The 15,210-nt window shown below is 34.0% G+C and overlaps 1 protein-coding gene across 3 annotated transcripts in view; it reads right to left on the bottom strand.

Annotated features, from left to right (window-relative positions):
- LOC129237686 (putative epidermal cell surface receptor) overlaps window positions 1-15,210 on the bottom strand; it is a 153,605-nt gene that overhangs the window by 20,891 nt on the left and 117,504 nt on the right. For all 3 annotated transcript variants that reach the window (XM_054872614.1, XM_054872695.1, XM_054872772.1), the window contains one exon: window positions 4,471-4,711. In XM_054872614.1, coding sequence (XP_054728589.1) covers window positions 4,471-4,711 — 241 coding nt within the window. The remainder of the gene's footprint in view (window positions 1-4,470; window positions 4,712-15,210) is intronic.

Genomic DNA, 15,210 nt, shown 5'->3' on the forward strand with positions numbered 1-15,210 from the left:
TGTAGTTGAGTATCTTCGAATTTTTTCGGTTCCTCTTCGCGATCTTTATCACTCACGTCGAAATTGCCACTTTTTTTAAGCGTCGAAACCACTCTTTACAAATCGTATTTGATGTAGCGGGATTACCGTAAATATTGATCAATAATATACGACACGTTTCTGCTGCACTTTCCTTTAAAAGGTAATAATAACTTCCCGCAAGTGCTCTTTTTTCGGGGCGAACGTAGACATTTTTGACGCCAGATAAAGAGGATCTTTATGCTTCAAACGAATGTGAACTACTGCGATCGAGACCTCACATATACACTTTCAAATTAAATTTCAAATTACCAGTATATTACTATAGCGACCATCAAAAAATAGTATCAGGAGCGACACCTCTTCAATGAAGGCGGAAACTTATTCCCATACCCAATATATAAAATCTATAACCTCGCGTGCACATCAAATTTTTCTAAGATAACTTTTACTGTCTTACGGTGTTGTAAATGAGGTTTGTTGCAATGATTTAAGCTTGTAATGATTATTTTGCATCGGCGCGCATATCCCTTATTAAGTGTTTGACCTCTCCTCTCCTCAAATTTTTGATGCACGACTTTATGTTGCCTTACAAATTGAGGAAACTACAACTTAATATCATCTCTAAACTATGAATGGGGTTTTTATGGTATACAAAGTTCTTTTTCCATGACAGAATTGTACTCAGAGGTTTGTCAATGCCTGCCGTGGTGCGACCAATATTAAGAGAAATTATGTTCTATAACTTAATCTTTCATAACCACAATGGACTTTCAATCTAGACCCCCGTAATAATACTGACGCAGGCTAAGTCGCTTAATAGGCACCTAAAGCCCCTATAGTCAGCTTCTGAGTTCAAGCAGAACGTTCAGCAATACATATGCCAATTACTTGACCCAACGGATCATCGGTAAGCAAAAAACAACATTTATCGAGAGAAAACTAACGTCCAAATGAATTCTCGCTACGTAAATGCCATAATCTGAGTGCAATTATCACCAATTGTGAATAAAGAACTTGAGTTGTTTCGACAGATTCTCATAATTTTGGAACAATTATGGTCTCATTATTGTAGCTGGTTGAACTTAACCGGTAACGGAACGGTAACCAAAAACAACATTTATCGAGAGAAAACTAACGTCCAAATGAATTCTCGCTCCATAAATGTCGTAATCAGAGACCAATTGTGACAAAAAAAAAATTGAGTTGATTCGACAGATTCTCATAATGATGGAACAATTGTGGTCTGGTTATTGTGGCTAGTTGAACTTCTACTTATCCTCATTAGAACCCAACATAACAGACATTTATTTTTAAACAACCCGAAAACGATATTATTTAACTTTTTACAAGGCCATTCAAAGTCAGTAACCCGCCTTTAATCTTGGTTGAGTAAAACACTTTCAGACACCTTAATGAATGCCTAAAGCTGCTTTTTAATTATTCTCAATATCTGCCTTAATGAAATGTATTGTCTGATTACTTGTCACGATCAAAATCAAAATTATAAACTGTTATGAGTTATGAAGAAAAATTCTGCTGCAGTTTATTTTCATCAAAGTTAAAAGGGGGTTGGGCTCAAGTAGCATTTTTGGGCAGTTAACATCGTATTTCTCTGAACTTCGTGCATATGTATCTCTCTATCCACAAACTGGATTTTGAAGGTTGTGCCAATGCAAACTTTCCAAGTAGGCAGAATTTTAACGAGGGGGGAAATCTGCAGCGAAGTTGGTACCTCTGTCTTCTTTTATGGCTCCAAGATGGAACCGGAAGGCAGAGCAGGGATTTTCTCTGAATCACCCAGTTCATCTTTTTCCTTAAAACTGCTCAATACTACCAGTGCTTTTCAGACAGAAGTCTTTGCGATCCTGCAGGCATGCAAAGTGCTTAGAGAATGTGGGAGCAAGGGAGATATTAACATTTTCTCCGATAGTCAAGCCGCGATCAAGGCCCTGACGACGCTATGGTGTAAACTAGTCAACACTTGTAAACATTTTTGATGCTGAATTTAAGCTTTATTTCTAGAATTTGGTAGTTCAACTTTTTATTACAACAATAAATTCTATAATGGTAAAAGCCATGGCAAGCTTGGTGCGTGAAGTCTAAAAAGTTGAATTTTTAAAGGTGTACTTAAAATATTTTGTAGTTTATGTGTGAATAATCTTTAGTGCAAAATTATCAAGTGGATATAAATAAATTCTCTTTATCGAACTGCCTAAAAAATCAATCTTTGTTACGACAAAAGAGTGAGAATTCAAGTTTCAAGTGAGAAAGGGAAGTCTCAGGTTGAGATTACCAATTTGATGGGGTGTTCGCGGTGCGCAATAAAATGTGCAATTAAGCGATTTGCAGAGACAAAACCCGACCATAATAAAACGAAAAGTGGAAGAAAACACCTCACTAGCGTACGGGAAGACCTAAAGCTTATAGGCGAGTCTCTCAAGGATCGTAAAAAATTCTCTTCTGCCCTTGCAGTTGCCCAGTCGGATGAAATTAGAAAATGCGTTAGTGCTCGAACAGCTCGAAGAAGGCTTCTTAAAGTAGGTTTAAAAGGATGCAAAGCTCGAGCTTAAAAACAAATCTTAGAAAGCGTTTAGAATACCAACATTTTATGATAGAAGATTGGTCGAAGGATTTGTGACCTGATTAATCGAATTTCGATTCATAATTATGGGTTATTCAATAGGTGCGCTTCAACTTTTTTCCGATAGGGAGGGCGAATGACGCAATATTTTTTATTTTCGCTTATCATTTGTAAACTTCGTTAGTATACATTTTATCATGGAACGCTACACACTTGAGCAACGATTGCAAATCGTGCACATTTTTTACGAAAATAATCGTTCTGTTGCTGCTACTTTAAGAGCATTACGGCCATTTTACGGTCCATTTAACAAGCCGTCACGTTTTGGGGTTATGTGAAGTCATTGGTCTACAGTAACAAGCCGGCGACGATTTGTGAGCTCAGAGCCAATATTGAACGCGAAATTACTGGAATTTCGGCCGATTTATGCAAAAGAGTGGTTGAAGATTGGGTTCAACGATTGGACTTCGTAAAACGTGCACGCGGTGGTCATGCAAAAGAAATCGAATTTCATACTTAAATGTATATGTTCAAACTCGATAATAAAAAAAAATTAGTTAAAAAAGTCAAACCGTTTGTGTTTTATTCAAAAAAGGTCAAAAGTTGAAGCGCTCTTACTGAAAAACCCTATATATCCTCAATTCTAGTTCGACTTCGAGAAAATAGCACAAATCATAAAAAAAGGTTTTTTCCTTTCTGACGGGTATTTGGAACGCCTGGTGTGATGTTCGTGAGACGACAAACTGCCAAGGAATGTCATCCAGATTGCGTGGCACCCGCTGTTAAACTTGGGTTAGGGTAATGATCTGAGACTGTATGGCTGTTGATGATGTCACAAAATGTTTATTTGCGAGAGTTGCATGAACATTTAAAAGTACATAAATGTGTTAGCAACTGTACTTTTGCTTTCGTCTACGCGCTGTTTTGGCGACACTAATTCGACTTCGATAGAGTTCAATTCCATAACATTTTTCTGTTAGATTGGGCAGCACAGTCTGCAGATCTAAACCCCCAGAGCACATGCTATTTTAAAACGATAAAAGAACTAGAATAACATCGCGAACAGGTCTGAAAAATGCTTTAATTCTTGAATGGAGCGCCATAAGTACCTTTTAGTTGTACTGTATTTATTTATTAACAAAAGAATAAAGGGAAGGGTGTCTCCCCAGAAGGAGAGGAGGGATCTTTTTAGTGGCCACACCACACGACGTAGTTGATGACGGTCGCTGTAAGTGCGAAGGCATTTTGAACCCTACCTCACCCACCACAAAAAATATATATCATATAAGTCCGTGAAGACAGTGCATGTAAGGAGTAAATACTAGAATGACTCTACATTATTCTCTTCTAGAAATCTATAGCAAAAGTGGCTTAAAGTTGCGTTGGGTGTCAACGCGTGTTTTTCAGCCCCGCAAAGTAAGCCAGTTGAAGAGTACGTGGTGAGATAATTCCACCATACAGACAGCTACCGCAACAGAGTTATGCTGATGGTAGCTGTCTGTTGGTGGATACCCATTTTAGGGTATCCACTACTATCGGTTTTCTTAACCATAGAAGCTTCCACGAATGCTACCTATCTACATTCAGCCAGAATGGCCTTCCGACCTTGCATATTCATGCTCAATAAGTGACTCAAGTGTCGTACGTCACAGAGCAGGCAACATACAACTAAGTAATCTGTGCTGACTCCTACGCACGAATTATAACTATAAAGAAGGCGTTATAAAGTACCAAAATATATGCGCTTTTAATATACTTGAATTAATAATTTAATAACAATTATTCATATTTCCTCTCCCTATCATGTCTAGTATTCATGTAAATAAAGCCACTATAATTAATTCTTCCCTACATTTCCACACACTTACCATTAAGTCCACCTTCAGCGTCTAACCCTGGAACGCTCATAGTGGGCAATAGACCACATTCCATGGTGGCACAACACTCATCTACAGCCATCTGACGGCAGTGAGCTTGCGCATCCAAATCCATATGTGGTGCACCGCCAACCAGTTTGAAAGTATTGCCCATGCAACGAGGTTCACAAATCCATTCGCCGCGATTGCACGTACAACGTTCATCACAGCCGCGATTCATCGATTCGCCATTCTGTAAAAGGAAAGAAAACAGGCGTAAAACAAGAGATGGTTAATGATTAAACGGCTATGGATATAAATTAGAAGAAAAAACACGCGGAATTAAATACACGCATACATACATACACACATTATAAATTGTAAAATTATTGAGCAATCAAATACGGAAACAAGTGTATGTGTGTATGTGTGTGTGCAAATGGCGATTAATGCATACATACATACAATCAAGTGCCTTACATGCATACATACATACATACATAAGCGCCTTAAAGCCTCTGCTCTGGAGACAAAACAGTCGGCTGCTTTCTATTAAATTATTATTTAATAACAGTGGCCAGAATGAATCACATGAGCGGGCTGCGCAATCAAAAGCCGATGCCATTTTAATGTTTGCCGTGGAACAATGAAATGATTTTAGAGTTATTGCACATACAGTGTTTTATTTAAGAAAAAAGGTTTGAATGCACATTTCGTTGCGGATGCAATGAAGCGACATACCTTACTTTCGCGTGTGAAATCATCTTGAATTCACAAAATTACGTGGATTCAAGTTTGATTTCAAAAGAACATTTGAGTATATTCAGTTAACAAGGAAAGACACTATGCGTTTCATAAAATTTTTTTTAATATAATTTGTTGCTTCGGTCAACGTAACTTTGCAAAGCTGCTAAATAGTATATAGCTCTTGAGGGGGTAAAAAATATGAATGTAAAATTTACAAAAACAAATAATGAAAAACTATGTCTCAGCTGATTAGGCGTTCCCTGACCTTTCATTCGCGATATCTTCATTTCCAAATTTTGTCAATTTACACATCTCATCTGATGACATTTTCAAGGGGATGCTTTCTCTCAAACCTTCATCACATGCAGATGCTGACGGTCTTTCCGCTATCTTGCTCAAGATTTGCCCAGCTTTGGCAATTTCTCTAGAGGTTATTTTTAAAATGCGCACTTTCTTTAATTAATTTAACTAATTTAATTAAACTTATAATCGTCACACCTTTTTTTTAAAAGCGGAGAGAAAAATGATTGCCGCAATTATAGGCCGATTTCCAAGATATCAAGCATTTGTCAACTGCTTGAATGTATTGTAAAGGACAAAATTTATTTTGCTGATAAGGCTTTAATTAACCTAAACCAACATGGTTTCGTAACTGAGTGCTCTATAGCTACTAATCTTGTTGTTTTTGGTGTATTCTGCATGTCCTCGTTTTCCAACGGACTCCAAGTTGATTGCATTTACACTGAGTTCTCTAAGCAATTTGACAAAGTGTCGCACGGGTTTCAGCTTGCTTGGGCTTTAATTACACTTTTGAGCATTCATTGCTAAGTCATAACATATTTGACAGTTAGACAGTTCCTGATAAAAATTAATTGAATTTCATTGAACCGCTTTGTTGCTACTTGAGGTATCCTCTAAGGGAATATCTTAGAGACACTTATTTTTGCCATTTTTATCAATGACATAGGCAAATGTTTTTCCTCTTCGTATTTCTTGCTCTTCGCGATTGATTTAAAAACTTTCTCATCTCTTAAAGACTTAGTGGATGCTCAGAAGTTTCAACTCGACTTGAACAATCTTCATCGGTGGTGCATAAGATCGCGTCTGTCATTGAATAATAAAAAAAATGTTTAGATTTTCGCGGCGTGCATATATTTTTGACAAATCCTACACTATTTCTAATAATTTAGTACAACGTGTAACAGAGTTTAAGAATCTTGGAGTTTCATTCGATACGAAATTTTTCTTCAATTGTCACATTAATTTTATGCTATCAAAATCATACTCGTTTCCAGACTTCATTCGTAGCATAACATCAGAATTTTCTGATCCGTTCATTGCTTCTCACTTAGAGTTCCCTGTTATCATTTGGAGGTCTTACTAACCAACTTACCAACTTTCGATAAATCGAATAGAGCGCGTTCAGAAAATATTTTTTAAGCAGGCATTACGTTATCTACGATTTGACCCCTGCTCCATCCTCTAATTCTCGGCTAAAGCTAGTTAATTTAGAGTATTTAGAAAAGAGAAGAATAGTTCTTGCACTTTCGTTTATTTTCAGTGATGTTAATACCAACGTCAACTGTTCAATTCTAATCGAGCGGATAAGCTTTAATGTTCCACCAAGAAGTCTTCGCAATTTTTACCCTTTTTATGGGAGAATCTTTAAGACTAAATTTGCGAATAATGCAACTATTGCTCGGGCAATTTGACAATATAATTCATTATCCAATTCCAGCCTGCTTGATTTTACTTTAACTGGATTTCTAAAAAATTTAAATTTAGCTGCTTAATAATGTATTTATATTGATTGCCAATATTTTAATTGCCAAATTTGGCTTGTTTTTCTTTGCATTTTTTTCTAGTCTGTAAGGTAATTTATACTGCAGTTTATTAAAATAAAATAAAATAAATAAATAAAAGTCAGAAAATGAGAATTTGCAATTGAAATTAGTTTTTTATTCAGTATAATCTCCCTTAACTCCCATGCACTTAATCCAAAAATCTTATTACCATCACGGGGCACTCACTCAAATGCCTATGGTACCAGGAACTTCATGCTTAGTTATGTTTATATCTTCAAAAAAAAAAAAAAAAAATTATCTCGCCCTTCTTCTAGGTTTTTTGATTTTATAGCACTCTTGCTCAATGAAAACTGATCGAGTAGATTTTTGCATTTTTTCACCAGTTTTTATGAATTTCTATTAGTTGATAAACTTTTCAAAGCAAAGAATTCGAGTTTTCCCATTATAAAAAAATTCACTGACTGTTTAGTTCAATGGGCTTGTAAATAAAGAATGAATTGATCGACTAACGAATCGAAAAAAAATAAGTGGCGTACAGGTTTTATTACCTCTACTAGTTACTAGGTAAGCGAATCCACGTCAAATGATTGAAGTATTTTGGTTATGATCTTACATTTTTTCTACAGTATACGGCTTGAGTATTATAAGAAGTACGCTGACAAATTATGAAAAAAAAATTTATAATTACAATCAGTGATGGTAAATGGTTTTTTGAAAAATCCCTACACAGCCCAAAAAAATTCCCTACTTTTCCCTACGCTTACAACAAATTTTCCCTACGAAATTCCCTACATTTTTTTCTCCTGTGTTTACACTATAATGAGGCAATTGCAACGTCAAAATTGAATTGTTTGCTTAAGATTTTTTAAAAATTCCGTACAGAACTTCTGCAGTGCAATCAGTTCTTATTGGAATTAGCTTGAATACAAGCCGCTCGTTTTCCTTGTCGAAAAATCTCACCATAAGACACATATGCTTATTGAGTCCGATGTCTCTCATCGATCATTATGCAAAATTTGTTTACTTTTAATTCTTTTAACTAAATTGTCTTTTTCCTCTTTTGCCAATTCATTTTTTATTTTGCTGGTGCACTTCTTTCTTCCGAGTTCAGTTTTTTATTATTTCAGAATCGGGCACGATTTCTTTTAAGAGTGCGATTAAATGGTCCACCACTTGCAGCGCAACATTATGCTCAGCGAAGAACGTGCTAAGTCTTATTTCGAAATTTCTGGAACCATTTGGTTTACTCGCTTTATTTTAGATGTCTTTTTAATTGCCTTCATATTTTTTGGTGCATTTTTGATTCGGCGTGCTTCGGTAAATCAGACTTGCCACAGCTCAAAACTTTGTTGCACGCAGTGCATTTGCATTTGAATGGATCGTTAGCCACAGCTTCAAACTAGCCACTAAAATTTCGTCGTCAAGTCACTTGTTATTGAACTTTTGTTTCCGATACTTGCATTGTTTTTCATGGTGTTCCTCCGAAGAGTCAGTCGAAGAGGAGGAGCTCATTTCTGTAAAATATATGCATTTTAAATATTATATAAAAGAGCTAAAACTAAAATAATTGCAAACTTACTTCAAAAGTGAAAAGCACCAGAAAACGTGGGACAACTAACAATTTTCGCGCAAAGAAAAAATCGTGCTAGCGTTAACGAAGAAAAAAACAGCCAATGTTGCCATATTAACTCTTTTAAAAGTATGCTGCCATAAGGAAAAGAAGTCTGGCATGAAATCTTACCGCAGATTTTTATTTTAAATGCACTTTTTTAATTTTACCCCACTATTTTAAAATTTTTTTTTGTACGTCTTGAAAATTCCCTACATTTACAGAATTTAAAAAAAATCTGTCCCTCTTTTCCCTACAACCACATTTTTCGACGAAAATCCCTACATGTAGGGAATTTTCCCTACATTTACCATCACTGATTACAATTCATTCATAGTTGAACATTTTGGTACGGAGTTTTTAACTTCTTCATATCTTGAGTTCTTTTTAACATTTTTCTAATTAATTTTTATGTATATATATGTACATATACATATAGTATTACTTCTTATGTTGGCAGTATCAACAAGTGCAGGAACGTGCAACAAAGGAATGAATATTTGCCACATTAACAGATACTACAATCTATGCATGCGCAAAACGCATATTTTAATATAAACTGTCTCCCTTTGATTGGTGAATCCAAACATTAAATATTAAATAAAAAGGAAATATAATTGTTAAAAACAATTTTTTTGTGTTCCACTTTTTGCAAAATTTTTTTATGCTTTGCACTAGTTCGTTGGCATTACTTAGTCTCTGAGTTTGTACTGAGCACAGTCTCAGATGCTACTGAAGAAAAAAAGAAAAAAAAATACCACAACGGTCGGCGATTTTAATTTTTGGAAACAAAAATTCAATCAGCATGGTTCGTGAGCGCTGGCCATTCACCGTAACAGCAACTCCTTCCTCATTTCGAAAGAATAAGGACCGATGATGCCGCCAGCGTGTAAGCCGCACTAAACAGAGAATGTATGTAAGGATGACTTGTTATCTGCTTCAGGATTGTCTTCGCTCCATATACGGCAATTTTGCTTATTGGCATAGTCATTAAGTCAGAAATGAGTTTCATTACTAAACACGATTCTTCGATAAAAATGCTCATTCTTGACCAATTTCAAATGAGCCCAATCAGTCAAAATGGGAAACAACGATTCCCAAACTTTACTGAACAGAAACGCCAATACAGTTGACCATTTTCAGCTGTCAAACTATAGTTATCGATATCGATAGTTCTCATACTATGATGTTAATCTACCTTTATCTATTACTTTTCATGACAAAAATGTGTGCACACTGTTCATAACATCATCATCATCAAGTTTTGAAAGGCGAATGAGTTTAAGTATTTCTAAAGGATGATAGTGTATACTTTCTTTGCGCCTTGGTACGTCATAATATTGAAGGAACTGAATGCTGATGAAGCTTTCGAATGTTACAATATGGGCCCACCTGCAGCCTCACTGCATAGCGCGCTCGCATATGTCGGAATGGTATCGGAATGGCTCATCTTCTCACTTTATGTCTCTTAAAATATTATTTAGTGGCTAGCCATTTGGTCAAAGGTAAAATAATCAGATGGGTTTTTTATGTTCAGATTTTTCATGGCAGATATAAACTCTAAGGTGTGTATGGCTGCCGAGTGGTGAATAAGTGGTTTTAAAGAAAATATTTTGTATAATTTTGGTGTTTTTTGCCCACAGCAGATTTCGAGCCTGATCACTACCATTCGGCTATGACAGCCGCTCAAGTAATACCTTCCATAAAAAGAGTTTTCAAAAAGATATCTATTTTTCTTGTCTATTTAGTGAAGTACAAGTAAATTTTGTATGCACATAAGTACAATTTCCTAAGTGCGTTATAAAAAAAACATTAAAAAGAAAATTAATATAAAATTTTCCAGAATATTGCATACGCTTTACCTTGCAAAAAGTTTATTAACTATTGTACTTGTATTTATTATATCTTTATACAACTCAAACTACAGAATAGGTTACGGTTCTTTAATGGCTATAAAGCAGAACTGGCAATTACTGGTTGTTAAAATTATGTGCACTTCTAGAGCGTCATAAAATTGTTACAACTACTAACTTCCGCAATAAAGTGTTGGTATTATTTAGTCGGCAACTTGGCTCTTTTGCGCGTGAAAAATTTAATAAAAATATTGAGAAAATAGGTAAAATAAATAATTCATGCTTACGATATATTTTACTTATAACTCTATTATTCTTTTTTTTCTCAATCGCTTGCATTGATAAATGAAATGTATAAAAGTATGTTTCTACTTTCTGGTTATATTTAATTATAATCCCATTACTCTGGTTCGAAAAAAAGGCAATAGAAAGTGAAAAAAAAATTAAATAAATTAAACTTTTTTCGATATATTTCATTCGCGACCTTATCATTTTTGGGAAAAAACTTTATATATAAAAAATTTAATATAATAAAACAAACAAACTAAATCAAACTAAAATAAATTAAAAAAAAAACAATAAAACAATAAACAATAGAATAAATTGAACCAAAATAGGAGTAAATGAAATAAAAAAAAATAAAATAAAATAAAAGAAAATGATTTAAATTGGAATAAAACAAATTTAAATATAAAAAAATCAATTAAAGGGAAATACTAAACTGAAACAATCAAAATAAATAAAAGTAAAATAATTAAAATAAATTAAATTAAAATAGAAAATTGGATGAAGCAAAATAAAATAAAGAGAATATATATTAAATTGAATTACTTTCTTAAATAAACCAAAACAAAAAAAAATAAAAAAATGTACTACAAGATATTAAAAGGATTAAAATGAATTTTAAGAAAAAAATAATTAAAATAAAATAAAATATCAAATCAAAATAATCAACTTAAATTATATGAGAAACAAAATCACACGGCGAAATAAATTAAATTTACAATAATTTAACTACTAAATTTAATTAATTAAAATAAAAAAAGGAATAATGATAATAATATTAATCAAATTAATATAAACTATTATTCAAATTAATTAATTTAAATAAAGTGAAAGAATATTATTGTAAACGAAGCAAAGTAAAATAAAATTAAACAAAAAACCAAATTGAGAAGACAAGACTTAAAAGGAAATATAAAATAAAATAAAATGCATTTAGTAACAATTGAATATAAAAAATGTACTTAAATTGCCTTTAATTCCTGCATTAAATTGAAATAAAATAAATTAAACTGAATTTATTAAAATACAGGGTGGCTGATGAAAGCCGCTACCAAAAAAAATTGAATAACTTTTTTTCTTTTTAAGTTATCTGTTCCATTTTTGTTTTAATTTGCAGATTGATCTTTAAAATTTATTAAAATGGATAACTGGGACACGCAAACAAGAATTTGGATAGTCCGCCGCTATCACGCACTGGAGTCCGTAGTTTTGGTACAGAGAGAGTACAAGCGGATGTTTGGCGACGATCCCCCGAGCAGATGGACCATAATGAGACTGGTGAATAATTTTGCTGAGCAAGGAACAGTCGCAAGAAGGCCTTATCATCGAAACCCACCAGTTCGGACGGAGGAAACGATCGCTGCTGTAGCTGCAGCTATACAAAGCAATCCAAGGGTTTCAACAAGAAGCTTATCTGCTCAACTTGGTGTCAGCCGACAGTCTTTGCAAACAATAATACACAAAGATTTAGACTTATTTCCCTACAAAATTCAAATGGTTAACAAACTGAATGCAGCAGACTTGCCGATTCGCTTGGAATTTTGCCAGAATATCCAGCAAATGGTGAAAGAAGACCAAAACATGTTAAACTGCCTTTTCATGTCTGATGAGGCCCATTTCGATTTAAACGGCAATGTGAACAAACAAAATTGTCGAATATGGAGTACTTCTAACCCACAGATATTCCACGAGACGGAATTGCATCTTCTTCGCGTGTCAGTGTGGTGTGCGGTTTCTTCACGCTGTATTGTCGGGCCTTATTTTTTTGAAGAAAATGGTCACACCGTTACGGTTACTGGATACCGTTATTTGAAAATGCTGAAAGAATTTTTCTATCCAGAACTACGCCGAAAGAGAATTCCTTTCAACTCTGTGTGGTTTCAACAAGATGGGGCAACGTCTCACATAGCACAGACTGTTATGACAGAGTTTCGACGAAAATTTCCCAATAAACTGATTTCAAGAAACTCCGAATTTCGTTGGCCCCCCAGGTCGCCTGACCTTACTGCACCTGACTTTTTCTTGTGGGATTTATATAAACAAGAAGTTTATAAAACAAAGCCAACAAATTTGGATGAAGTAAAACAATCCATTCGGGCAACAATTGCGGCTATTCCTGTCGCAACTCTCAAAGCAGCAATGAACAACTTTTTACTAAGATGCCGCACTTGTGTCAACGAGCATGGTGGGCATTTAAATTCAATTATTTTTAAAACTAGTTAAGCTACATTTAATAAAATTTAATGACCTTCAACTTGAAAAAAAATAAATGAATTCCCTACACTAAAAAAAAAGTTATTTGAGTTTCTTAATGTAGCAAAATTCATCAGCCACCCTGTAAAATAAAGTAAAGTAAAATTAAAACGAATAAAATTAATAACTGAAATCAAACTCAAAACAAAAAAAAAAAAATGAATAAAAATAAAATATAATGAATTTAAATTGAAGAATTAGAATCAAACTATCATTTCATTTCATTTCATTTATTGCCCAAAATCATTTTAACATAGGAGTTTACAAAGTTATGATAAAATTAGATTATTTAGCATTATCCTAACATACATTTGTATTTATCTAGGAGTTTAAACTTCTATAATTTATTTGGCTATAAATTGATCAATGTTATAAACTAAATTTTCATCGTTGAAGTTGTAAGTATTCTATCGCCTATGATAATATATTGCTTTACTATTTTTATGTAACATATTATTATTTTTTAGTATTTTTAAATATATTGGTGATAAATGTTTTTCTGTTAGAGGTAATGATATTTCCCTTGCCTTTGACAGATATTGGTTTATCAGTTCATTTTCTATGAATGTCAGTTTATCAACAAATCTTACTGACGATTTCATTTAGAAAAAGTCTATGCGTGATATTTTACATTTTTCATATAAACTTTTATTAGAAACTCTTTTCCGAAAAGTACCACTTCTGTAAGGTTGGCGGTTAAGAATCAAACTATCAGGTCAGTCCATAAGTTCGTGCATTTTTTAAAGGTGGTTTGAAAATTAATAAAAAAGATGTTTAAAGTATTTATTAATCAATAATATATTTTCCTTCATTATTTACAATGTCTTCCCAACGTTTGGGTAAATTTTTAATTCTGAGCTCAGTTTTGTCCTTGGAGCCAAAATACGCTTCGATATCCCTTTTATAGCTTCTTTTGAGGAGTAGTTCTTGTTACTCATATGGGATTGAAGTCCACGGAAAAGGTGATAATCACAAGGTGCAATATCCGGAGAGTATGGTGGATGCGGCAGTAGCTCCCATCCGAGCTCGTTCAGCTTGCCTAATGTTTGCCTTGCGGTATGAGGTCTTGCGTCTATTCACTAAAGACGGTCGATTTTTGTTAAGTGCCTCATTTAGGTTTGATAGGTGATGGGAATAATAATTAGCAGTTATAGTCTGGTTTCGTTCCAGAAGTTCATAATAAACAATACCGGCCATATCCCACCATATATACATGAGAACCTTCTCGGGGTAAAGGCCATCTCTAGGGGTCGGTTCTGGTGTTTCATCTTTATCTAACCATTGGCGTTTGCGAACAGGATTATTGTAAAGGACCAATTTTTCATCACCAGTAACGATACGGTTCAAAAAACTTTCATTTTCAAGCCGTTGCAGCAGCTGAGAACACACATTCATTCTCTGCTGAAGGTTGGCGATGGAAAATCTATGCGGAACCCATTTTTCCAACTTTGAAACCTTTCCCAACTGAATCAGGTGCCTGTGAACTGTTCCATGCGATGAATTTAACCTCTGAGCTATCATATCGACTGTCAAATTTGGCTCAGCTTCCACGAGTTCGAGCAAGGCGTCGGAGTTAAAGACTTCAGGACGACCAGCGCGCGGGGCTTCCTCCACGTCGCAGTTACAACTTCAGAATTTTGAAAACCACTATTGCGCAGTCCTTACACTCACGGTATCCTCTCCGTGAACAGTGTTTATTTTTGCAGCAGCAGTTGTTGCATTTTCACCACTTTTATAAAAAAAATACGAAATATGCCTCTTATACGCTTTCGAAGATTCCATTTTATTTTTTAACAACACGTGCTTCTATCCGCGATTAAAATCACTTGTTGAATGCGCAATATATCAAAGAAAATATAAATAGTTCCTTTATATTCCGTGAATAATTTTTTGTATGCAAAAATAGTACAAAAGTGAAATTATGGGTAAAATACGCACGAACTTATGGACTGACCTGAGTAATTATAATAAATTTGGTTAAATACAACGAGATAAAATCGAGCAAAACAAAGAAAAATAAAATGAATTAAAAATAAAATTAAAAATTTCATAAATAAAATAATGTAACACAAAATGCAATAAAAAATTTTGTAGGAAAAATTAAAGTAAAAAAAGACATATGGAAAAAAAATTTAATTAAATTAAAAAGTGTACCAAATTAAATTAAGTTCAAAAATTTAAATAAAATGAAGTACAAGAA

The sequence above is a fragment of the Anastrepha obliqua genome, chromosome 1 (assembly GCF_027943255.1).
Source record: "Anastrepha obliqua isolate idAnaObli1 chromosome 1, idAnaObli1_1.0, whole genome shotgun sequence".
NCBI classification, from domain to species: domain Eukaryota; kingdom Metazoa; phylum Arthropoda; class Insecta; order Diptera; family Tephritidae; genus Anastrepha; species Anastrepha obliqua.